We start from the raw sequence: 27,370 nt of genomic DNA, 5'->3' as shown, positions 1-27,370 counted from the left end.
ATACAGTGGTACCTTGGTTCTCAAACGCCTTGGTACGCAAACAACTTGGAACCCAAACACTGCAAACCCGGAAGTAAGTGTTCCGGTTTGTGAACTTTTTTCGGAAGCCAAACATGCTCCATTTCGAGTGCCACACTTCTATTTTGAGTGTTACGCTGAGGTCTGTCTGTTTTTGCTATTTATTTTGCGGGGGTTTTTTGCGGCTCTTTTTTGTGTGTGACTGTGTGGAACCCAGTTCAGCTACTGATCGATTGATTGTGAAACTGCAGTACATTGTTTATTGTTTCCATTTTATGAATCAATGGTCTCGTTAGATAGTAAAATTCATGTTAAATTGGTTTTGGAACACTTTGTTTTTGAAACGCTTTGGTTTTGGAACGGTTAAAGTTTGAGAACCAAGGTACCACTGTATACGTTTTTACATATTTTGAAAATATATTTTAAAATTCCTATTCCCCAGGTCTCGGTCTCCATCAATAGCAAAAGCAGACAGGTTCCTTGGTATAAGAAGTTTCTGTATAAACAGAGCTGAAGCTTATTACTTTTTTTTAACCTAATAAACCACCTAAAACTAATCTCCAGTTCGGTTTGTATAAAATTGCTTTGTTTCTCTTTATTTCTGTTTTCCAGCTATGAAGGAACCTATTTGTTTTGCCTAAGCATGGCCTGTAATCTTAGATGGAAGGACCCAGGTTTTCAAGTTAACAAAACACACAGCACTTTCCCCTGAACCCCTGAAAGTTTTTGTCAAACACAGTTTAAATTTATCAGTGGTGATACAAAACACTATCCATCTGTGAAAGGGAGTCAAAGCACATGGAAAAATTTATTCATTGGCAAGTATCTTCCATTACTCCACCCAACACGCACAAGAACAATTGGATTCAACTGCTAGAGTTATTATGTGCAGCTTCACATACCAGCCACCTAAGGACTGGAACCTGGATGTTTAATATCCCAGCAATCCACAACCAGATGCCCATTGCCTAAGAAAGTTTCTGCTACTTCCCTTCTTGACCAACCGCAGACTTAACTTTGACAAACATGCCAGCAAACCCATAAAGATCTGGAAAATTGCCCTGAAATGGAAAACTCTCCCCCTTAACCTCAAATGTGGTAGATGGTAAAATATATGTTCAGAAAAGCACATCATTTGTTCCAGAGCTGAACTAAGGTAGCCAAAACAGGTTTGTGGGACTGAGATTTGGTTCCAGCTAAACGCTATGTATTTTTCAAGACGATTTAGGAACACAGAAAGTTAATGCAATATTTCCTGTTAATACGTGCACATTTCTCCTTACCACACTGATCACATATCTACATTTATTTTTAAATTTAGACTCCATTTAAGCTGTTTCTGATATGGAGTTCCCTGCTGAAGTATGACTTCTGAGATGGTTTTATTGGCACTCCCAACGTAGCACAGATAAAACAGTTTGTTTTCATAGGTGCAAGAAGAACCTTTTCCAGCTGAAGGTCAGCCAGAGTTGAAATTGATTAGCTTTCATTACAGAGTGCCTGTCTCATCTGTATAGGCTGGATTTGCTAGTTAAAGGTATATGGATACATTGTCTTTTTCCTACTTGTCCGGTTTCTTAAAATAGGTAGCTAATTGGGAGACTCAGCATTACTGATCAGAAAGACTAACGAAATGAAACTTGTTTGCCTGTAGCAGACCACAGTTGCATATGTGAGGTTGCAATACTAAACACATCTACTGAGGAATAAGCCCCACAGAGCATACAAGACTCGCTTTTGAAAAAGCATGTGAAGGTTTATTTTGTGAATTACTGAAGTAACCTGAAGAAAAAGAATTTATTATTTCTACCCCGCCCATCTGGCTAGTTTTCCCCAGCCACTCTGGGTGGCTTGCAAGAGAATATAAAAACATCAAACATTAAAAACTTCCTTAAACAGGGCTGCCTTTAGATGTCTTCTAAAAATCAGATAGTTGTTTATTTCCCTGACATCAGATGGGAGGGTGTTCCACAGGGTGGGTGCCACCATGGAGAAGGCCTTCTGCCTGGTTCCCTGCAACCTCAATTCTCGCAGGGAGGGAACCACCAGAAGGCTCTCGGAGCTGGACCTCAGTGTCTAGGCTGAATTATGGGGGTGGAGACAGAATTGTACAGCAGAGTTGGGCATCAACATTTAAACAGTACCAGAACCATTAAATGTTACGACAAGGTGGGGAACATTTTCCTCACAGAAGCATATGCCAGTGGCAGGTGGATCTGAAGCCAAAACTGAGCTTGGCTAGAACCTGAAGTGTACATCAATTCATTTCCACTCACACAAAAGCACATCTCACTCATCCTCCCATTCTCTCTCTTTCTCTCTGACTCTCACATTCAAAAAACATGGGTACACACACTGCCAAAAAAGAATCCATTCACTGCAGCACTTCCTCCCCTGTGTTAAGTAAACATCCTTCTAAATATAAATGACACAACTCATACCTGTCCCAAGATTCTGGTAAGTGAGATTATTTCTATCTGACATCATATCATTTGCCAGAAGGAGCAGGCGGTCAGGCTGAGCCACGTAAATATTGACACCTGTAAATAAAACAAAGAGTGTTACTTTAATAAACCGATCATCGTAATGCTTTGAAAACATAAACTGATTTACTTGTTGAAGCATTATACCTGCCATTTGAAACTAAGCAGATCTGCAGCACAACTGATAAGCGTAAAATCCAAAAACAAGTTACACATAAAAAATCTGAATAAGACAGAAACAGAAGGAGGGAGTGGGCTGGGGACAGAACAGAAAGGAAGAGACCCCAAAGCAACAGCCAAATAAAGAAAAAGATTAGCTCTGTGGGGTCAAAGGATAAACACACGCCCTGAATAGACATTTCACTGATATGTGTCAAAGATTTTAACATTCAAACAATGTCCTCCAAAGTACCCCATTCTCTCCATTCTGCATTCGGAGGACACGTATGTGTCACCAGTCACATTCATGGTGACAGAAAGAGTCGATCCACATAGTCATTCCTCTTGCATATGCTGTTTGGTCCCCTTCAGTGACATAAATGGAGGGGCTCTGACCTGGGGCTCTTAGAAGCTGTCAGCATGTGACAGTGGCCACACCCAAGCTGGTGCCAAACCAACTGCTGTGCTTTCCTTTGGACCACATCAGTGAGTCCGAGAGGAGGGGGTCCTGTCATTAGGGCAGCCCAGGACTTCCATACACAGGTCTGTGCATCCAGGGAGGTCACTTCGGTGCTGCTAACACAGCAGTTTGACTTCACCCCCAGAAGCACCCTCCATTGTCTCTAGAGAGAGATGGATGCCAACAATGCTTTCTACTCAGTTATACCAGGGGTGGGGAACCTCAGGCTGAGGGGCCAAAAGCAGCCCTCCAAGGTCCTTCTCTCTCACACACCCATGAAATTCTTCTCAGGCCACATTCCTACCTCCAGACCAGAACTACCTATGTTTTCCACTGAATTGTTTTTGTCTGGTAGAAATGTGTCCTTGAACTATGATAATACTTGCCTGGATGGAGGCTAGAGAGGGGTGTGCAACCTCTTTTTTAAAAAAAAAAAACAAACAAACAAACTTCCTTGGAGATTTTTAAGCAGAGGTTGGATGGTCAACTGTCATGGATGCTTTAGTTGAGATTCCTGGACTAGATGACTTTTGGATCTCTTCCAACTCTAAGATTATATGACCCTATGTTTTGCAGAAACTAGGCAACTGTAGAAAGGTAAAAGTTGTTTGCACTGCTCTGCTCCCTTTTTCCTCTGGCCCTCCTACCCTTGGCATGTGGACCTCGGGTGACTGAAGAAGAGTTTGGATTTGATATCCCACTTTATCACTACCCTACGGAGTCTCAAAGTGGCTAACATTCTCCTTTCCCTTCCTCCACCACAACAAACACTCTGTGAGGTGAGTGGGGCTGAGAGACTTCAGAGAAGTGTGACTAGCCCAAGGTTACCCAGCAGCTGCATGTGGAGGTGCAGGGAAGCGAACCCGGTTCACCAGATTACGAGTCCACCGCTCTTAACCACTACACCACACTGGCTCCAAAAGGGAATGTGGTTCTCAGACACAACTCATGTAGCTACTGCCTAAGCACGTTTTCCACCAGAGACCATTAAGAGATCTCTTTTTTAACATATATTTATTCACGTTTAGTCTGCCCCATCCAAAAGGCACACAGGAGATAACTTCTTTAAAACTGACACAAATAAGGTAATTTGTACTTCATCATTAAGCAGAAGAGTGGGAAGAAAATATTTAATAAAATCAGAAAGGATCATAATGAGGAAGAGCTCGTTTATTTTCTTCACTGCGTTTCGCTGGCATACCACACACAGGCAAGCTATTTGAGGACATGCATAAAAAATATTTTGATCTCGGCAAGCAGCCTTGTATGCAGGTTCTTAAGACATGGATGTTTGAAGAACATTCAAGAAAGATCAAAGGTGCCGCACAAATATTATTGGTATAAGAAAATGGGAACAAACTTTAATTCCAACGGCTCTGCCTTCACAAACAATCTTCCATCAAAATGAAGCCATGAGCCAAGTTGTCGAAAACACAGTGGGAGAATGATTCACTTTTGAAGCGTCTAAGGAAATAATACCAAAAGAAAATAAAATAAAGATTTTTTTTTTAATCCAGGCTTACAGTTTCTATTGCCTTCTATGAGCAAAAATAAATAAATAAAATATTTTAACCCACAAGCAAGCAGTAAAGGGTTTAGAAACAAGCTAAAATAAAGCTGGTAAACAGCAAGTAACTTTCTGGATAAACCCTGAAGGTTTAACATTTGTTTTTGCTTTTCAAATATATACCTTGGATCCCGAATGCTCTGGAACTCGGACATTTTGGCTCCTGAATGCCACAAACTCGGAAATGATTGTTCAGTTTGTAAATGTTATTTTGGAAGCCGAATGTCTGATGGGGCTTCCGCAGCTTCCGATTGGATGCAGCCAATCAGAAGTGGCGCTTTGGTTTCTGAACGTTTTGGAAGTCGAACGGACTTCTGGAACTGATTCCGTTTGACTTCCAAGGTACGACTGTATTATGCTTGCTATAGAGAGATGATAGGTGAGAAAAATCTGGTAGAAGGTTAATACGGTGATATCTTGGGTTACATACACTTCAGCTTACAGACGCTTCAGCTTACAGACTCAGCTAACCCAGAAATAGTGCTTCAGGTTAAGAACTTTGCTTCAGGGTGAGAACAGAAATTGTGCTCCGGCGGCACGGCAGCAGCAGGAGGCCCCATTAGTTAAAGTGGTGCTTCAGGTTAAGAACAGTTTCAGGTTAAGAACAGGCCTCCAGAACAAATTAAGTTCTTAACCTGAGGTACTACTGTATAGGGAAGTGCCATAACTCAAGATCCCAGATTCATCAGTTTCCTTGTCTGAAACCCTGAATAGCTGCTACAAGTCAGGGTAGACAATGGATTGAGCTGCATGGACTGAAGGCCTAGCTCTCTATAAGGTAATATCAAGTTCTTGTGTTCTTATTTAGGAATCTCAAAATGTGGCATGCAAAAATAGGGAGTTTAGGGTCAGACAAGTAAGCCAATGAGGCCCAATGGAACTGTTTCCAGTATGAAAGCTTCAGTGGAACGTTCTCCACCCGCTAAAAAAAGCGGGGGGTGATCACTGAGCACTAGAAATGAATGGACCCATTAAAGTCCAGTGTGCCTCTTCCTGCTTCTGTGCAGATTTCTAATGGCATATGCTTAAAATACATAGGGAAACACAAAAGCAAAATTTGTTTTTTAAAAATAAAATAAATATACATAAGGTGGCCAAAGGGCTGCAGTGGTGCCCCCCTCTCTCTCTACCTTTTTGAAAAGGTATTTCAAAATACCTTCAGCTAAGATTTTTCTTAAGAGTTGACTCACTGAAATCAATGTATCTAACTTAGTCATGTTCATTAATTTCATTGCGTCTACACCGAATAATACTGAATACCACACAATGGCCAACTTGGGGAGTTCCTTCCGCCTTCTACACTTCCACTTCCCCAGAGTGACAGGACTTGATAATGTGTTATTGCTCTTAGGCAGAAATGTCCCCCCATCACTCCTGTGGTCTTCAAGTATCCAAAGACAACTATAATATGTCCTCTCAGTCTTCTCTTAGCCCACTAAACATACCCAACTGTCTCAACCGTTCCTCATAAGGCTTAGCTTCCAATCCCTTGATCATCTTGGTCATCCTCTTCTGAACACATTCCAGCTTGTCAATAGATTTGTGGAACATTTTATTATCCTTTTTTTTGTTTTGTTTTAGCTCCTGCTGGTAACATTTTCTGTTTAAATCATTTCATGTGTTACTCTTGAAACATTATATTATGAAAAAAATAAAGAAATATTGCTAAAAACAGGCAAGATATCAAATGTTACTCATCCCTCTGTTAAAAATGCAGGATCTTATTTTGTATAGCATTTATTGTTAGATATTTCTCCAAATGGAGCCCTCTAAAAATCAAAAGCAGAAAACTCCATACAACGGTTTTATTATTTGTACTCTCTTGCCATTTTGTATCAATGTTTCCTCTGACTGACAAGGTCCTCTCCACAAAATACTCTTTTAAAAAATATATATTTTAAAAAATCGCTTCTGCACCAGTTTACCTCACAGCATTTGACAGCTTTCAACCCTAACATTTTCATCTGAGAGGGAAAAGGACAATCATCATTATATTTGGACAAGTATGCTAGCATGCTGAGTAAACCAAAATCATTCCAATCACATAATAAATTAACTGTGCATGAGATGCAAAAAAAAAAAAAAAAAAGACTTAATCTGTCCTGACTAAAAATCAGAAGGTAAATGTACAATGTAGAAAATATGTGAAGTAGTTTAGCCTCACTAAGAATTTGTCTGAAAGAAAAAGCAGCTGCTTTGGGCACATTTTGAACTCTGGACAAGTGGCAGCAGGACTTAGCAGCCCATCAACTCACACAGGTCAGGGGCAGGCAAACTGATGCACCATTCCAGAGCAGGCTCTGGAACTGAACCCAGGCCTATGCAGTCATGTGATCCTGGGCCAACACAGCCTCTCTGCGCCTGGGAATGCCCTCTGTCAGGGCCACCAGCAGCAGCTGTTTCATGAATGCCAAGGACTGCCCTGGATTGTTAACTCCTTTTTTTGCAAAACTGATTATACAGCAGCCCTAGCAAAACGCATTAATGCAGACCTTACGTGTGCTTCAGTCCTAGTTTGACTTCCCACGCCGTGCCGTATAAGACACTACCTGTCTGTTCAGGACCACATTTCACCACATCTGTGAGATGCCACCCACGAAACTTCTACCTGCCGCAGCAATGCAGAATAGGGAGCTCCGCACAAACAGAGTCGCAGGCAGACGCCAACAGGAGTGTAAAGCTGGGTCTGGATTGCAGTATCAGATCAACACTGGCTTTTAACCTTGATTTAAAATCTCATTAAATGTTTGTTGTTGTTGTTTAGTTGTTTAGTTGTTTAGTCGTGTCCGACTCTTCGTGACCCCATGAACCAGAGCACGCCGGGCACTCCTGTCTTCCACTGCCTCCCGCAGTTTGGTCAGACTCATGCTGGTAGCTTCGAGAACACTGTCCAACCATCTCGTCCTCTGTCGTCCCCTTCTCCTTGTGCCCTCCATCTTTCCCAACATCAGGGTCTTTTCCCAGGGAGTCTTCTCATGAGGAGGCTAAAGTACTGGAGCCTCAACTTCAGGATCTGTCCTTCCAATGAGCACTTAGGGCTGATTTCCTTAAGAATGAATAGGTTTGATCTTCTTGCAGTCCATGGGACTCTCAAGAGTCTCCTCCAGCACCATAATTCAAGGTTTAGCTATGCTAAATTAAAGGTTTAGCTACGCTTAAGATATTTTAAACAAGTTAAATCCATATTTTCTCTCCTCAGCTTCCCCACTCTTCACACCTGTGAGTACAGTAATAACACTCTGAGAACAAAACTAACATAACTCAACCCATTTCCTTCGTGCTCTGAAAGGAAAGGAATTGTTGGGAAAGAAAGGGTTTCGTTACAAATACTTCGCAGAATGAGAGAAAGATAACATCGATTAATCAAAATTAAAACTTTAAAATTCACATTATTACTAGCATCATAGGATCAGACGCAGTGGCGTAGCGTGGGTTGTCAGCACCCGGGGCAAGGCAAGTAATTTGCGCCCCCTAACCCTGGATTTGCGCCCCCTAACCCTATCCCTAACCCTAACCCCCAGATGTTGCGCCCGGTGCGGCCGGCACCCCCTGCACCCCCCACGCTACGCCACTGATCAGACGTTCAGTGTTGAGCAAGTGGAATTAGTTCTGTTTGTGAAAGGAGAATGCTCCCCATTACCTATTTCTGTTGAAGCACCCCCATAACATAATGTCATTCTGTTCAGAAGATTCCCCCAACCCTGTTTCATGTTTTCAGGGTACACAGAGAAATGCGTAGAGTCTGTTAACACAGCCCTGTTAGGTCCATGGAAAGGAATTCAGGATCCAAGCCATTAAGTTGTACTCTTAATTCATATATATGTACTGAAAGTGATATGTAGCTGTGAAGTTATTTTCTTTCAAGAGTAGGAGATGCAGTCAAGAGGGAATGGACAACAATTTGGTTGGAGGAAGCAAGCAGCAACAAATCATGTTGAAGGGCCTTCTTTGCTTTTTCTTTTAGATCTCGGACTCAAAAATCACAACACAAAAAAACCCTTCCTCAATGAGAAACTAAACATTTCATGACAGGGATGGTAAAGTATGACCCTCCTGATGTTGTTGAACAGCTCCTCCCATCTCTGACTGTTGGCCATGCTGGCTGGGGCTGATGGGATTTAGAGTCCAACAACTTCTGCAGGGCTGAAAGTTTTCCCTCCCTGCTTTATAAAACAGAACTTAAGGGAAATGAACTTCTCTGTGAAAATAACAGTTGTGTCAATGCAGGTCTATTTACTGCCCCTCCTTGAATCATGGTGTATTTGATACCGTATTCTGCAAAACTTTTAGTTCATTAAACTTCTTTTTCTTAGGAACCTTAAAGGTAAAGGTACCCCTGCCCGTTCGGGCCAGTCTTGCCAGACTCTAGGGTTGTGCACTCATCTCACTCTATAGGCCGGGAGCCAGCGCTGTCCGCAGACACTTCCGGGTCATGTGGCCAGCGTGACAAGCTGCATCTGGCGAGCCAGCACAGCACACGGAACGCCGTTTACCTTCCCGCTGGTAAGCGGTCCCTATTTATCTACTTACACCCGGAGGTGCTTTCGAACTGCTAGGTTGGCAGACGCTGGGACCAAACGACAGGAGCGCACCCTGCCGCGGGGATTCGAACCGCCGACCATGCAATCAGCAAGTCCTAGGCGCTGAGGTTTTACCCACAACGCCACCCGCGTCCCTAAGGAACCTTATCTTCACTTAATAAGCAAAATGCGGCATATTCACATCCGAACAGCAGAAAGCCAAGTTTTATACCTTAGAAGCAAAGAACATAATAAATGCAACTGTGATGCCAGAAAGAGCTGACGATGACAGAAAGGCCAAAAATTCCCCATATGGCACACATCTGAACATTTCACAAGTCTAATTACAATATGGATTTCTGCCTCCCAAAATGAATTTAATGATCACAGAAACGTCACGCAAGGTTTTCACATATTTACCATCAAAATCAAATCATGCGATCAGAATGATAACGCAGAACAAAGGTCCCTTTTCTAAAGTTGCGGGGGAAAGGTGAGAGTCCCAAATTTGCAACTACAAAATCTGTAATCTGATTCAGGACTACTGATTTGTGGCATCTGTTCTACAGATCACTTACTAAGAGGCTGTGTTTTGACACATTCGACAGCTACTAAGTTCTGAAATCCTGAACTAAGAGAGAATTTGGCAGTGAGAGAGTTTAAGGACACATCCAGCAATATGTATTTCAGCAAAAAAAAAAAAAAAAAGGAAGAAGAAAAACCTTGGTGATCCAGATGTTTCAGATTAACCCTTCCCCCAGAGAAGTACACTTACAACATTGTCAGAGCCATTTAAAAAGTCAAAGCAATGCATCAAATCTGTGTGGATCCTGTTTTATGCATTTCTCTCATGGCCAAACAATTTATTATTAAAACACTGCATTTTTTTCTTAATTGTCCCAATACCGTTATTCTTTTCAAAACCATTCCAGGTGAAAATAAAGTTGTTTGAGACACACAAACATCTGAAAGCTACTATTACCATTTAAGGTCTTATTCTACTTTGGAAGATGGAGGGCAGATCCTGTGGCTGAAGGGACTTTCTGAGGGAGTTTGAGGAACTGAGGCAAACAGCAGCCACATCACAGATTTAAAATGAACAAATTGCAGGGTCCAGATGGCATCCACCCAACAGCTCTTAAAGAACTTAAATATGTGATTGCTGCTCTTTTTAAAAAAGAAACAAAAATAATTCCCGACCCCCTGTAACTGGTCCCTAAGAGTGGTTTCTTTATCCGAGCACCAGGAAGTGTTCAACATAACACCAATTTTAAATAAGGGATTCAGGGAGGATATGGGAAATTATCTTAACTTAATGTATGTTCTAGGAACACTGGTAGGAAAGCACATAGAAGAAGAAATATTGATGAAGAGCCAGCATGGCCTCCAAAAATTTGTCATTTCTAACTAACCTCTTGGAGTTAGCTTTTTCAGTAAGCATGTGGATGAAGTTATCTGGACTTTCAAAAAGCTTTTGGTACAGTACGACACCAAAGACTGCTAGAGCAGTCATGATATAAGGAGGCAGAAGAAGAAATGAACTGTTTTCACAAAGGAAATATTAACAAAAAACAAAAAACCAGAGTCCCCCCAGAATCAGGACTGGGATCTGTGCTTTTTAACTTGTTCATAAAATGACCTGGAGTCAGAAGTAAGCTGGCCAAGTTTGCTGATTATACCACATTATTTGAGGTGGTTAAAGGAGGGTTGGGTCATGGGGAGTTTCCGAAGGGTGTATCCAAACTGCATTAAGGTGTATGAAAATGGCAAACTCAATGAAAGAAGTGTCAAGTAATACACATTGGGGTAAAAATTTCTAATTTCACATACAGTGGTACCTCTACTTACGAACGTGATCTGTTTCGGGGTGCCATTCACACCCCAAAAAGTCTATAAGTAGAGTGCTGATATTGCGCATGCGCGAAGCGCGATAGAGTGCTTCTGTGCATGAGCAAAGCGTGCAGATCACTTCTATGCGTGCGGCGAACCCAGAAGTAAACACTTCTGGGTTTGCCATGTTCGTAACCTGAAAAGCCGCAATGTGAAGCAAATGTAACCCGAGGTATGGCTATATATGTTCTTTGGGCCTGAACTGGCAGTGGCTGACCACAAATGAGATTTTAGGGCCAACGATGGATAGTTTGATTAAAGTGTTGACCCACTGGGAAGCTGCTATGAAAATGGAGATTTCCATGTCATGGATCATTAGGAAAGGAATTGAAAATAAATAAAACTGCCATTGCCATAATGCCATTATACAAATATATGCTGTGAGAACACTTGGAATACTGCACCTCAAAGAGGGTATTGTAGAGATGGAAAAGGGGCAGGAAAGGGCATCCAAAATCATCATCAGCACCATCACTTTTAATTTGAATACCGTCTTTCTATTTTTACAATACCTAAGGCAGTTTACAAGCTGAAGAAACAAAGAATGTACACCTTATAACAATCTAATCCAATAGAGAAATGTGATAATAAAACATAACTTTAAAATAAGCAACTTATATCAAATGAAGTAATATTCAACAATGAACAATGGCCTGCAGCAACTCAAGCAGTGAGGTGAGGTGACATTAAAAAACCTGGAGCTTTTCAGTTTAGAGAAAAGGCAAGTAAGGGGGGGGACATGTACAGCTATATATAATCAGGCATGGTGTAGAGAAGGTGGCTAGAAAGACATTTCTCTTCTTCTCTCACTAGACTAGAAATTGGTATCATCCAATGAACCTGAATATTCATTGAGGTTGTATTTCGGTAACATCTGGGGTATATGTATTAATGAAGTAAGATGATATTGGTGTCTGTCAGACTGTTGCATGTTAAACTTTCTGGTAGGGGTTAGTGTCACAGAAGAGTTATAGAAAGAACCTGACATATAAACCACAATTTACCACTGGAAAATACTGCCCTTGTAACACTACAAATGTGGGGAAAGACTGGCAGAGGAAGCTCTTATGACTTTTTTCTTTTCCTCAGAGGAAATCATGTGGAACATTGCAAGAGCAGTATCTTTTAACAAACGGGTAGTATTACAGTAGTTTGCTAAATAATCTACACTTCTGGTGACTACATCTATTGAAAAAATATTTTTTAAGGCTGTCTTCAGGATGTACATAGGTAGGATGATACACACGTACAGATGAGAAGTTTTGCTGGCTTGAAACAAAACCCAACCAATTCTACATTGAAAGGAAGGGTATCGTTGTTTGGTTTGGTTTACAGTCATCATCAGATAGCTCTGATGTTAAGTCTGTTTAGAAATCTACTATTAGTATTCTTGGGAGAAAAATCAGAAGTTCCACAGCTGAGGTTAGTGCTCACATTCTCCTTTTCAAGAAGCTCATACACCTGAAATGCAAAGTCCATACAGTCTGATTTATCATTGTTATGCTTACTTGCAAATAAGTTGTGCTGCATTTCATGCATATCATTTGTGGACGTAAGCCTCCCTCTATTTAATGGAAAGATTTGATTTGATTTTAATTAAGGTAGTTATAGGACATTTTCAATCCCAGGGCAGTTTATACAAGAGTAATATATAATCCCAGCTCCAATAACATGTATCTCACTTGGATGAGTGTTTAAAATTGCAGCCTATATCCAACACTTTATTGAAGGGTATGGGTGTGATGAGATGAACTGATTTTTATTTTATTTTCAACAGAGAAACTGAGGGATACAACCTTCTTCAGCTTGGCGGCCACATTCCCTTCTAGGGCCAAATGCCAGCAGCAGGTGACAAATGCAGCTGAGCAACTGTTGCAGATTTTACCTTTGTACAGGAGACAAAGGTTTAGGGAATCACAGTGTTTTTATCAGAATTCAAGAACACATTCCAACCAGGCAAAACCAGGACACAAAGCAGGACCAATAGGGGATGTGGCCTGGGAAGGATTCCAAGGGCCAGATAAGAGAGGCTTGGTGGCCCTGAGGCTCTCCACCTCTGTGTTAGTGGGCTTCCACCTACCAGCCACTGCTGAGCTGGAATTCATTTGCAGACCTAACACCTATCAAACAGGGAGTGAACAGAGCCTGAGAGCAGATAGCTCCCTCCAGAAAGGAATTCTTCCTTATCCAGTGTTTATGTCAATGACTCATCTTGTTTTGAAGGTTCCTTACAAGTCGAGAGGGCTTCCTACTCATTTGTCATTTCCCCTTTTCGCATCACCTTGTTTGCATTTGACTGTCAATTGCAACAGGACACACCTACCGTTTGCATAACATCCTTCACCCACTGACTATCATGTCTAAATCTATGCATATATGTTTATGCTAACTAAGGACAATACTTTATACATATGAGTGTGTCGCAAAGCAAATGTGCTAGTCTTTCACTTTGCTGGTTTTGTAGGCAAAGCTGTAGATCTCATGGGTGCATGAGGATGAATGGGAGCTTCCAACAAAAACAAAACAAATGAATTCAAGATTGTATAAGCCAATCAACCTAGCTTTTATATTCTCATTTTGTTCTTTTTCTCCTGGTTTTCAGATGGAATCCTTCCCAGCCTTACCAGGATATTCTGAAGAACCTGGCATCTTCTGCAAGCAAAGCCAATGCACTACCACTGAGCCACAGTGCTGGGACCTCATTTAAAAGGTTAATAATCTCGGAGGAGGGGAAGCTTAAAAACCATACGCTCTGACCATATGGCAAGGAAATCATTTCATTTCGAGTGAAATTTAGAACAATCAACTTTCAGTCCAAGAAACCTCAAACCCGTCCCCATGCAATGAACATTATAAAAGTGTTGTTTTTGGCTTAAGGCAAACTAACTCTGGATGTTAGGAAGCAGACAGAACTGTATTAAAGCTGTCCGGAAGCAGGCTTAAGATTCTTGATCCCTGAAAGAACACATGAAGTACCAGAGAGTAGTATATATCACCATTCCTGTCACTGCAGGATCCTCAGAAAAGAGACAACCGGCACTCACATGCAGTTCTGTATTTACTTCACTGGCACAACAATGGAAATAAAACATACAGGAAGAATAAGAGCATAATAAAATGCATTTGGGGCTTCTAGTTGCTCTTGCTCTTTTAGTCCTTGTAACTATTACATCTTCGTCCTCATCTCCTCTTTTTTACTTTTGCCACCTTGTTTTAAAAACAATCCTGTTTCGAATGCTAGTATGATTATCAATTTATTCTTTCCCTACACAAAACATTCAGTAATTGGTTTTCTCTGAAGAACCTGTTCAAAACATGCAGCCTGATCCTACACATTTCCCCAGAAAACCCTACTAAGTTCATCCATGCAAGTGTGCCTATGACTGCAGCCTTATTCTATCTTGTTTTTAACTCATAATAGTTATCTATACTTGGATCCAACTACCACCTCCTCTTCTTTTTTCTCTCCCTAATATGCTCCCTCATATGCTGACAATGTATTCGAGGTAACAACTAGAACGTGTTTGACTACTTCATAGCTCCATATGGTCAAAGCATTTTAATAAGAGCAAGAACTACAGCATCAGTGTTGCCAAATGTGAAGTAAACCTCATCAGCGATGGAAGTGGCAAGCAGCAGTTAACATAACATACTGTAATTATCAAGGTACTTATTCAAGAATGTCTGAGTGCTACAGAATGTTAATAAGACAATCCCAGAACAAACTGCTCTTAGTAGGCAGTAGCCATATATTTCTATAAAATAGTTTCCCTTCAGTTTTCAAACTCACACCCATTTTCTAAAACTGAAGAACATGTATTCTTATTAATTATGACTTGTATTCCGTCCTATCTCAGAGGCTTAGAGCACATCTAAAACCAGCACACAGGTATTATCTACCAAGCATATAAAGCTTTAAGGTAAATTCCACCACTACAAATAGTTCCAGTGATATAAGCCAACCCAAATAATAAGGTCCTCCTACAGTGCTTACAGTATCTAGAAGGTAAGGTAAAGGACTCCTGGATGGTTAAGTCCAGTCAAAGGTGACTATAGGGTTGCGGCGCTCATCTCACTTTCAGGTTGAGGGAGCAAGCGTTTGTCCACAAACAGCTTTCTGGGTCATGTGGCTAGCATGACTAAACAACTTCTGGTGCAACAGAACACCGTGACAGAAACTAGAGTGCATGGAAACGCCGTTTACCTTTCCCGCCACAGTGGGACCTATTTATCTACTTGCACTGGCATGCTTTCAAACTGCTAGGTTGGCAGGAGCTGGGACAGAGCAATAGGAGCTCACTCCATTGCGGGTATTCGAACCACCAACCTTCTGATCTGCAAGCCCAAGAGGTTCAGTGGTTTAGACCACAGCGCCACCCATGTCCCATCCATCTAGAAGGATAGCTGTGTTAGGTCACATCTTTGCCATACGTTAAATGAGTATTTAAAATCCCCAGTGCCACCACCTCTGTATTGTATGGCTTCAGTTCCAAGGTCATAATTTGACCTTGACCCCAGACAGTGATTCAGAAGAGAGGTTTCTGCCCCTAGAACAGTGGAGAATGAGATGAGTGGTATCACCATGCTCTACTCCGAACCTTTGGCTGCTTGCTGTCTTTCAACAAACAGAGCTGGTAACAACAAGTGCAGATATGATCACTAAAGAATCCCACAGGTTATCAACCAGGAAACTCACACAGGTATTCAAGGATAACCCCTGTATGCTCACAAAATAAAGATTTTGGTTTATCAATATCTGGACATCAATTGTGTGAGATGGTCCAGAGTGGTCAGAAACTTCCTAACTTAATCTCGAAACAATTGAAGCAAACTGTGTCCCAAAGCTAGAAGCAGGATTGAAAAAAGGACAAGGCAGAATGCCTAGATGCCTAGAACTGTACGCCAACTACATGCTGTAACAATTTCCCCAATTTTCCCACAAAGGAGGAGGCAGAATGAAAATGAGCTTTTTGACATAAAGTAAATATTTCTAACACAATAGCCAAATGAACCCTGTGTTCAGCAGTTGCAAACTTCCATTCTCTTCATGTACTAAAAATCACTCTTGTTATAAGAGGTCCAGCCTTTCCCATGTATTTTAACCACCCAGGAAGGGCAAGAATTTAGTATGGATACTCCCTCTTACCAAGCAATCTGTCAAAGGGGAAACAAACTGAAAATAATCCCAGGACTTTGGTTCAAATATGTTATCAAAGTCAGAATGGAGATTAGCGAATTTTATCTGTAAAGTGCCTTCCAAATCCATTGCAGAAACGACAGATAATTTGACACCCAGGTGGGAAGAAGTCCACGCAGTATATGCCAAAGTAATATTATCAATGTCTTTATTACAGCCAATGACTGAAGGATGATACTATGCAATGGTGGTGATGAAGATCGTTACACTGTCATCACATGGTCCTTCTAAAGAACTTTATGCCAAATTGGGTAGAAGTCTTCTGCAACCTTAGCTTTTGACATTTATTTTGTACTTCAGGGCTTCCATTTACCATAGGAAGATCCACTGCTGCTTCAGCGGGAGAAGGAGTTAAGAGTCCATAGCTCCCTTGCTTCAGAGATAATACAAGTCAACATATCTTCCACCCCTGTGGGAGGAGAAAACCTTAAGAGAGTTCTGGAAACCTAGTACCTTGTCGAATGGAATCCATTCTGGAACTCCATTCGACTTCCAAAATGTTTGGAAACCAAAGTGTGGCTTCTGACTGGCTGCAAGAAGCTCCTGCAGCCAATCAGAAGCCGTGGAAGCCCCATCAGACGTTCAGCTTCCAAAAATAGTTTGCAAACCGGAACAGTCACTTCTGGGTTTGCGACGTTCAGGAGTCAAAACGTTTGAGAACTAAGCTGTTCGAAAACCAAGATACGACTGTACATCATTTCAATAGAGGTTTAGAGCTGCAACATCTGAATCTTTATGGGTTCTATATTACCTTCCATATTATCTTTTTCAATTTCAGGCAACCTGTTCCCAGGTTAGAATTTCCAGTGAGAATATCATAAGTTCCTAAGTGTTCTCACCAAGTGCATTTTTCATTCTCATTAGATTTCCTGGAATCTCCCAAACCTCACACTGAGCTGTGAAAAGACCTTTGCCAACAGCAGACATTGCCCTTCTTTGTAAGGTCAGTGATCCCTTTGCCTTTTTCTAAAGTTAAATCAATTTTAAAAGCAATGCAAGCTGAATATGCTTTATTTCCCCCTTGATTTTTGAGTGACATTGTCATAAATGCATTAGGCTGCACTGTACAGAGGCCAATCACCACCAAGAGGTTTCATTCCACAGTGGTTTTGTGGTTCAGGGAACCACAGCAAGACCAGTCAAACTAAACTATATAAGAGCCTGTACCAGAAGGGCAAACAAGATCCCTTATCAAATAGAAGATGCATCAGTGCAAACTAATTAGAATTAATTATGTCTCATAATTATCAAGAAGGAAGAAGTACAGCAAAGCAAGTTGAAAGCATGCAAACATTAAGTCGATTTCACAGGTTGAAAGCCTGCAAATGTCTTTGTTTCTGTAGACTGTTGAGGCTTAAAGGAATAGGGGATCCTATGCTAAACCAATCAGTCTGCCACCCATTATTTTATCCCTGCTCGTCCTGGAATATAAATTCAGATTCACACAGCCTCCTTTCCTTCTGCTCAGCCTCTGAAATTGTCTATAATATAGTCAGCATTCTACCCCTCCAATTGGAAAAGCTATTCATACCTTGACGTTTTTCCTAACTTGAAAACATTTATTCAGTTCCCTAATTTTATGAAGAAGCAACTGCTATATTATGAGCTTTAGAATATTCCGAGGTGCAGGCACAGTCTTAACCTCCCATATAGCTAATCACCATAAGAACCAGAATCTAGATGGTGGCGCTACACTGTAACTTGCTTCCCATAATAGTCAACCAGTCCCAACCAGTTCTCTCATGTCAGTCAATGATAATGTTTGAATTCCAAGGTCTACTCATTGAAGGTGACACACTTCACCGAATCCCACACCTGCAGAAGACAGCTACTAGAGTATAACTTAAGGAAAGTTACTGCTTACATCTATACAACCTATGCACATAGCCTTTATGTTCTGTAAAGAATTTAGCAGTCTTTCTTGTCTTCACAATAGCTTTGAAGTGGGTTTCCATTATTTCTGTTTAAAAGATGATCAGAGATTTACCACACACTGTGGCAACTTTGGATGATACCAGAAGTGCTAACTAGCAAGTGAATGAACTCTTTGTGCTCACATTCTCTCTGCAGTACTTGCACAGAGATGTGCAAGCTGTATGAGTGACCTCCGGTTTTGCACAAGTTTCTGTGGAAGAGCAAAAATGCCAATGCAAGGAACCTGTGCACTCACTTAAGGCAGAGATGGGGACACAGCTCGCCCCCTCCCAGAACACTGGCTATGCTACCTGGAGTCTAACAACATCCAGTGGGCCAGAGATTCCCCATGCCTGACATAAGGGTAGCACTGATTGTATTATCCAAAGACATTCTGTGTTTTTGACACAACTGAGACTTAAACTCCAGTTCAGAAGATCACAGTTCAGCAACCTATGCCAGGCAGAGCCAACACGTTGTTCTCCAGGTGTTGAACTTCAGCTCCCATCATTCCTGGCCATTCACCCCATACTGGCTGGGGCTGACGAGAGATAGAATCCAGTAACATTGGAAAGACCTTATGTTGGCTACCATTCAGTCTATGTACTGGACCAAACTGCGGTGAAGGGGCTATCCATCTCTTGACCACCCTGATTGTGAGTTCAGCATGTTACACTTTGATCACAAAAATGACGGAGTCTAGTGACATCTTAGAGAAAACTTGATTCAGCATTTCATAAGCATTTCTGGGTAAATTATCCTACAGATTTAAAATACGTAAACAGTCTACCATGACTAGCACTTTGTGTGTCTGACGAGTCCGCAAAAGCTTATGCCACAATAAATCTGTTAGTCTTTAAGACACCACAAGACGTCTCTCTCTCTCTCTCTCTTTGTGTGTGCGTGTTTGCTGTAACAGACAAACACAGCTATCATTTTCCAGGCTCAAGTTCTGGATTATGTGATCTGAAGCACATGTTTCAACTTCTGTCCTGTGCTCTCCTGACAACAACCAATGAACTTTGCTTGAATAAGAGCAGTAAAATCACATCTTCATTTGCTTAGAAAAACTCTACGCTTAGAAAAACTCAGGAGAGCATCACCAAACAGATCCTATTTGTGAATGCACGGATGAAGTCTTTGGGCTTATCAAGAGAAAGAGAACAGAACACAAAAAGCTTCCTTTAAGAGACATTTTTAAAGGGCAACAATCATCTGGGATAACATACAAAAGAGGGAAACCCTACAGGAGGAAACAGCAAGTGGGTGAGAGGAAACTGCCTAGCTGTGTTTGTACAAAGTCTATTTCAAGGCAAGCACTAATTCTTCAGCTACAGCGGGTTCCTAACCAAAGCTCTGCTGAATGATTCTCAGCGGAAGGGAACAGTTTACATTAAGTCAACAGTGCCCTGGACTTTCAAAAAAACAAAACAAATGCTGTGCTGTCCCCGTTTCTTCTCAGCAGAGGCTTTTAGCCTGATCTAAGCAAGCCCATTAGCAGAAATTTGTAGAAGTTGAAAAACAAACGCGCCACAGTTTGCAAAAGCAAAAAGCCCAGCAAGATTAAAATGCATGCAAAGCGACCAGTAAATCTTCCCCCATGAAAGACAAAACAAATCTGTCTGCCACGGAGCATAAAAGAGCAGGGAGTCCTGGTGGGCAACAGAGACAGGTTTTGGGTTGTTAAGTAGGTGCCTTTTCAGGAGATGCCCTCCAAAATTCATTCCCTCCAAAAACAAAACTTCAGGGCAAAGTTTACAATCCTCTCCTGGGTTTTGTTTAGCTTCCGGACGGAGAGACGGACTTGCCTTTTTCAAGCAGCGCTCCCTGCCCGGCACACAAGCTGCCTGCTGCGCGCTTTCTGCGCTCCCTCTCCCCGCACGTTGCGCGCTCAGGCGCGCAGATACCCAAACGCGCGCGGGACAAAAGCAGTTGCTCCAGGCAGCGCCTCACTCACCTCCTGGCGCTGCTGCCTTTTGTGCATCCTTCGCTTTCCCCAGCCACTCCGGAGACTCCCATCGCGGGCGCCTTACGAAAAGAGACACCCCCCCTCCCGCCTCCTTCCTCAGCTCGACAGGATCCTCCTCCTCCTCCTCCTCCTGCTCCTATTCCTCCCCGCGCAGCCGAAGCCAGTCCCGCCCATTAGGGTATCCAAGCTCCAGCCAAAGAGCGCCGCCACACAAACTCACCCCCCCCCTCCCGGCTACAATGGTTCGTTCCCTCCGGGATAACAGGGAGAGGGAAGGATCGAAAGAGGAGGGGTGCGAGAGACGCGCGCAGAGTCAGGAAGAAAGAGGAGTTTTCCGAGCACTGCTAACGAGCTGGGAGAAAGGGGAAAAGGAGTGGGGAGGGGGATACTTCCAAATACCTTTCTGTGCATCTGATTGCACTTTGGCTATCTCTCAGCCTATCCTACCTGGGAGGGTTGTTGGGAGGATAAAGCGGAGAGGGAACAACCACCTGCACTATATTGGCTTCTTGGAGAAAAGTTGGAATAAAGATGCAATACGAGTAATAAACTGCAGTGCTGGTCACACTTACTTAGGAAGGAGGCCGTTGAAGTCAGTGGGATTTTCTTCTGAGTGGACATTTATTGGCTGCGGTTGTAAATCCGCTATGTCTTTACAAGACTCGGTTTGGAGAAGAAATTCAGGTTGGCCTTCTAGAATCCAGTTCTGGAGAAGAAAGCTTGTATTTGGGGAACAAGGTGAAATCCTCCCTTGAGGCTCTTGGGAAGTAGATTTCAGTGGCTGCCAATGCTGCAGTGACACCCACTTTAGGACAGGATGGGGGCAGAAAACCAAGGCGCCACTCAGCATTGCAGGGGGTTAGACTAGATGACCCTTGGGTCCCTTCCAGCTCTACAATTCAATGAAAGCAAGATGAGCAGGAAGGCACCCAAAAGCAGCAGGGCTGGATTGTCGCTTTTTAAAAAAATAAGGGTTGGATCCAGACCTATTCATACTTGGAGTAGCCCAATTAAAATCAGTGGAGCTTAAATTAGTGGGGTTTACTTCCAAGAAAGTGTGTCTGCTGTCCTAAGCACACAACCTGAACGAGGCTGCAATTCTAACCCCAATTACCTGGGAGTAAGAATGCCCGTTGGCATGGTTAGGCTTGCAGTGTAAATCTGAATCTGACCTATTACAATCTAAAGAGGAAGGCCACATAAAAGCATTGGCTCTGGAGTGCCACACTTCCTACTCTCTCCCTTGGCTGACTTGTAGGGTGCAAGTTTCTCACTGCTGCTGGAGAGCACATTGCAGATAGAGCCTTTGCAGGCTAAAGTCCTGGATTGCGGCAATACAATTCCCCTTTCCAGGACTACTCCCCGTGACATCATGCTAGGAGCAATGTGCCTGGAGCGCTTTAGGGGAGCTGGTTGAGAAATCTCTTGTAAAACTTTGCACAGATTTTCTGCAAAAGGGCAGGCTGCCGGGGAACAACAAATAGTTATTCATCATGAGTCAGCTTCCTATCTGTGACATCAGCAAGAAAAATAGGAGGAGAGCCAGAAAGAGGGGAGGGAAGGGAAAGGAGTCTAGTCTCAGAAGATTCCCCCTTCTCCTTCTCCTCCTCCTGTCCAGAGATTGGACTGGAGTCAGACTCGCAGGAAAAGGGTGTCTGCAGCCGGACTCTCTCAGGAATCCAGCTGTGTTTATTCTCCCCTCTTGCACAGAGACTTGAGGACATTTCAGAGGGGGACTGCTTAGCACCCACCCTTTGGACTGCTTAAGTAGCAACCCTTCAATATCACTTCCTTAGAAAAAAGATTGGGATAAGTTCGCCTCCTTGAAACTCTTGCTCTCTAAAGGAGCTCCGGAGAGCCATTTCGAATTGCTTGCAAAACGGTTATAGCAACCCCACACAAAAAAAGAGGGTTTGTTTTGGTCATGTGTGACCTTACACAGGAAACGCTGAGGGCCTTTTCTGTTTTGTCATTATTCATTTAGTTGGCCCAGACAATGTTGAGTTCAACATAATCCTTTTAAGTCTGTGCCTACATTGGCCAGAGTTTCCTCCATTACTAAGGCAAGAGGTTGCCTGTAGCTCTTGCTTCTGCTCCAGGCTGCTGTTTTATTGCTTTGGGTGCATTCTGCAACCTTTGGCTTTGACAAAATCCCTTTGTTTTCAGAAAAGTACCATCACTGTAGATGCAGCTTTCCTCCCACAAATTGTGCCCAAAGTGACTCACTCACAACATATAAAATGAACAATAGCTTTAAAAAATAGAAACAATTATAAACAATCTTATCAATAAATATAAAATCAATATATATTTTAAACAGAGGAGAAAATCATGCCAATATGAAAGTAGAATTGTTGCACAAAGGCACCACCATGGTCCAGATGATGTATCTGTAGTTTGGATCCAAGACTCCATCTTCAAACATCCATAGATTCCACCCCAACTTTCAACTAGGGCACTATAGACATCCCATCCTGGCTCTCACCCAGAAAGTGGTCTTATGCCCACCGTTATTGTGCCTCTTGCTCCACATGGTGGCCATCTGGCGTTTTGAACACAGCAACAGCATCAGCTTGAAATGCCTGCTTTGTCAAGGACAACAAATACACTCTCTTCCCTTCCTCTCTCCCCATTTCCCATTCTAGTCCACACACCAACATCTGCCATGCAAGCAATACTCTGATTACTGTTTATCAGAAGCCATTGAGTGCTGCGTGCAAAATGCAGAATCCAGCAAAGAGGTCCAGTAACTGCTGGGAAATTAGGTTTCATTTTCTGGTAAGTGTCTTGTAAATCGTGTCTAGTTGTTAGTTAGTGACTTGTTAATTCAAGATGATATCTCATGTGGCTATAAAATAACATGGCATAGCATGGCAGTTTAAAACTAGTCATAAAATTCCTAATGTCTAGACAAAAGTCAAAAGAACCACAGTTATCATAATATTTACTGTAAATTATATAAATAAGATTATAAAAGATCCCTGACATGGAATGCTAACTGGCAAAAGCCCACATATCTTGTTCTTTTATAGCAATTCCACAGAGGCATACCTATTTAATATCCATAAGAACAAAACAAGCATTTATTCTTTTTTTAAAAAAACAACAACACCTCTAGTATATTTAAAAGTACTGTTGTTACATTGCTGAACAAAAGGAAATACTTTGTCATGCCCTTCTCTACTGCTTTGTTTCATCTTTTTAAAATAAAATAAAAGTGATACTCAGAAGGGAATAGGTTTTGGCTATGATGCAAATCCTGAAGCACCAGTAGTCTTGCCAGCTCTTAGAACCCCAGCGAAGAAAACTAGGATGAAATATGCCAGATTATGCACACTCCAAACTTTATTCTGTATAGATGCCACATTTACAAAGGCATGTATAACTTCACTTGGGCTGCAGCTCAGAGTACGTCCCATTGAACACAATGCGTCTTACTTCTGAGTTCACATGTATAGGATTCTGATGTTAATACTCTTTGAAAACTGTGTGTGTGTTCCCCGCCCCCCAGAACTATTTTTTAAATGGCAGATCTATTAGCCAGCTGGCATTTCATCAGCATGGTAGCGAAGATGACAGGACAATTGTGCTGAAGCCAAGCCTGCCAGTGTCCATTCCATTTGATCCCCCCATCAACACAGTGTTATCATTCCTTGCTTACTTAACACGTTTAATCTTCACTGAGCTGTGTTGGGTTTCCCCTTTAGTATTTTCCTCTCAAGAGATAGTGGACTTCTGTCAGTTTTGGGGCTCCCTCAAGCCAGCTGAGACTTCCTCTTAATTCCTAGATCGTGCCATTTTCTTTATGTAAGGATCCACGTTCAAATTACGAATGTGCTACTAGCTTGTAGTATTTGAGAGAGTTCAATATGCTTCACATATACTTTCATGGTGTGATGGTTACGACCTGGCAAGGCAAGCACTGTGATTTAACCAACATCAATAAAGCTGAGTGAAGCCTTCGTGAAGACTGTTTACACCAGGATTCTTTGGGGGAAGCCATAACTGTTTAAAACAGCATAAGAAAAACATTTGCATCTCACTTTCCCTCTACAAATCTCAAGGTAGGAATTTCCTTCCTCATTTTATCCTGTGGTATGTGTTAGGGTGGACACGGGTGGAAGGTCGGCGGTTCGAATCCCCGCAATGGGTGAGCTCCCGTTGCTCGGTCCCTGCTCCTGCCAACCTAGCAATTCGAAAGCACGTCAAAGTGCAAGTAGATAACTAGGTACCGCTCCGGCAGGAAGGTAAACGGTGTTTCCTTGCGCTGCTCTGGTTTGCCAGAAGTGGCTTAGTCATGCTGGCCACATGACCCGGAAGCTGTATGCCGGCTCCCTCGGCCAATAAAGCGAGATGAGTGCCGCAACCCCAGAGTTGGCCACGACTGGACCTAATGGTCAGGGGTCCCTTTACCTTTACCTTTATGTGTTAGGGTGAAAGGTAGTTACTAGCCCAATATCACTGAGTGATGCTATTTTTAGCTTGTAACTGTGGATGATACTCAACTAAGTTTTACTCAGCAAAGACCCACTGAAATTAATAAAGTGACCTAACTTTGCAATGTTAATTTATGCCAATGAGTTTCCTCAGAGTAAAACTTAGTTAATAAGTACCCTGTGTGTTGTAACCTGCCCAGGGATCTCCAATAAGGGAAGGGCCATAAATGTGCCAAGCAAACAAATACATAAAATATTAAAATGATAGTGATCAACAATGACTGTGTGTGTGTGTGTGTGTGTGTGTCTAAAGAGAAGGGATGAAAAAGAGGGGGTTGTGTGAGACAAGGAACATAGTAACTGATAACTTGAAACTGCTTAAGTAGGCTAGTGCATAAGCCAGTCTGCAGCCACAACAAAATTGTTGTCTTTGTTGCTACAGCAATCGTATGTGTTTTCCATTCACTTAAGCCGTTAAGAGCTTCCTGAAAATAGTCATAACATTCCCTTAATCAGACTCCTGATTAATGTAAATGACCAACTACCTGGTGCTAAACATGTTGACTCAGAAGAAAAATATGTCACTGACTTAGGATGTTTTTTTTTTTAAAAAACTATTTAGAATAGTAGGTGTTGTTCATTAGCACCGAGCACTGAAAGGCCATTCTACATTGTATCAGACACCAGTGGTTGTCCTTGCCTAACTAGTAAGAGAAAGCTTTTTGCATTGAATTTCTGATGCTTGTGTTTTACAAGTTGCTTCTATTGGACATAGCCACTTACAGTTGAGAAGGGGTGGAGTATGGGGTCCTTGACATTTATAAAATACTTTCCTAGCATAACATTCCATTCTAGGGGTGCAGCTGATTCAGATCTGTTCTGAATTCCTTATGTCAGCCTGGTCTGCAACTGTAAAATCAAGGATTATTTGGGGCCAAGGCTTACCCAGACTTTGCTCCAGAAGCCTTCGGCTTGGTTCATGTGAAGTAACCAGGGAAAAAGCAGACCATTGAGCATGTGCAAAATGCCTTAAAGAGAAGCCTTAAAGTGTAAGAGGATCAGACCAAAGGCCTATAAAACAAAAGGCCAATAAAAATGAAATAAAACACAAACTCTAAAAACAATAAAACTATTCTTACAGATGCACATTTAATATGTACAATGCTCCCCAAATAGCTAGTATTCCATCACCAACCACTTACCAGATATGGTTACGGCTCAATTTGAGACAATGCTTATCTTATCATCATTCATTCATTTTATATACTACCCTTCATTCAAATATCACCGAGCAGTTTACAATATTAAAGAGCATTATAATATTTGTTATGGATAAATATTGAATATATAAATAATGTGGTTGTAAAACATATTAGCCTGGTAGCTTCCAAACCTTCATTTCTGACCTTGAGGTACCTTTTTTCTTCTTCATCAAAACATAAATTTGAGACAACCCAAACAAGAGGGAACCTTTGCCAATGTTGACAAGTTTTTGGTGTGGTTTCTTTAATATATAAGTGGACAGAGGCTGTTCCACAGAAATAAAAATATTTTTTCCTGTCTCCTAAACCAAATATTTAAACTATTCTAGGTAAGTGAAGGTGCTTTACACAAGCTGGGCAAAAACGTCCTAAAGATATACACAAACTAGCCCACACAGTCATATTAGACTGAAAAAGGTGATTCATCAAGTCACACGTCAACCTCTATTTAGAGTGTGCTGGCTGAAGGACTAAAGGATTTGGTAGAAGCCACACCTTGCCAGGGGAATTTACAATATGAGACCAGCACAAAAGATACACGGGCAGAACAATTCCAGGCAGCTAGAACTCCTCCTGAAGCCACTGTTCTTCTAGCATTAAGAACATAAAAGACCCTGCTGGATCAGGCCAATGGCCCATCTAGTCCAGCATCCTGTTCTCACTGTGGCCAACCAGATGCCTGTGTGAGACCTGCAAGCAGGATTCAAGCACAAGAGCACTCTCATCTCCTGTTGTTTCCAGCTCTTGGTATTCAGAAGCATTGCTTTGAACTTCTAACCTCTCCCTGGAAGTGACAAATAGGCAGTTAAGACACACTGAGAGCCAGTGTGGTGTGGTGGTTAAGAGTGGTAGACTCGTAATCTGGGGAACTGGGTTCGCGTCTCCGCTCCTCCATATGCAGCTGCTGGGTGACCTTGGGCTAGTCACACTTCTCTGAAGTCTCTCAGCCCCACTCACCTCACAGAGTGTTTGTTGTGGGGGAAGAAGGGAAAGGAGAATGTTAGCCGCTTTGAGACTCCTTAGGGTAGTGATAAAGCGGGATATCAAATCCAAACACTTCTTCTTCTTCTGCTTCCCTTGACATGGCATCTATGGCTGAGTCTAGCGGCTGGGTGGCAAGACAAATGTTCCACAACATGTGTCTTTCATGTTTGCCGCTGCTGTGTGGCTCAGAGGTAAAAAGGTAAAGGTAAAGGTACCCCTGCCCGTACGGGCCAGTCTTGACAGACTCTGGGGTTGTGCGCCCATCTCACTTAAGAGGCCAGGGGCCAGCGCTGTCCGGAGACACTTCCGGGTCACGTGGCCAGCGTGACATCGCTGCTCTGGCCAGAGCCAGAGCCAGAGCCAGAGCCGCACACAGAAACGCCGTTTACCTTCCCGCTGGTAAGCGGTCCCTATTTATCTACTTGCACCCGGAGGTGCTTTCGAACTGCTAGGTTGGCAGGCGCTGGGACCGAGCAGCGGGAGCGCACCCCGCCGCAGGGATTCGAACCGC

At 42.3% G+C, this 27,370-nt stretch overlaps 1 protein-coding gene across 7 annotated transcripts in view; it reads right to left on the bottom strand.

Annotated features, from left to right (window-relative positions):
- PHLDB2 (pleckstrin homology like domain family B member 2) overlaps positions 1-20,248 on the bottom strand; it is a 76,103-nt gene extending 55,855 nt beyond the window's left edge. For all 7 annotated transcript variants that reach the window (XM_079974333.1, XM_079974334.1, XM_079974336.1 and 4 more), the window contains exons 1-2: positions 20,166-20,248; positions 2,460-2,558 (exon numbers count right to left, since the gene is read on the bottom strand). In XM_079974333.1, coding sequence (XP_079830459.1) covers positions 2,460-2,505 — 46 coding nt within the window. In that variant the 5' untranslated portion in view covers positions 2,506-2,558; positions 20,166-20,248. The remainder of the gene's footprint in view (positions 1-2,459; positions 2,559-20,165) is intronic.
- Between the last annotated feature and the right edge of the window lie 7,122 nt (positions 20,249-27,370).

This window comes from Podarcis cretensis (assembly GCF_951804945.1).
Source record: "Podarcis cretensis genome assembly, chromosome: 4".
NCBI lineage: Eukaryota > Metazoa > Chordata > Lepidosauria > Squamata > Lacertidae > Podarcis > Podarcis cretensis.
This window is presented reverse-complemented; position numbering and strand designations above follow the sequence as displayed.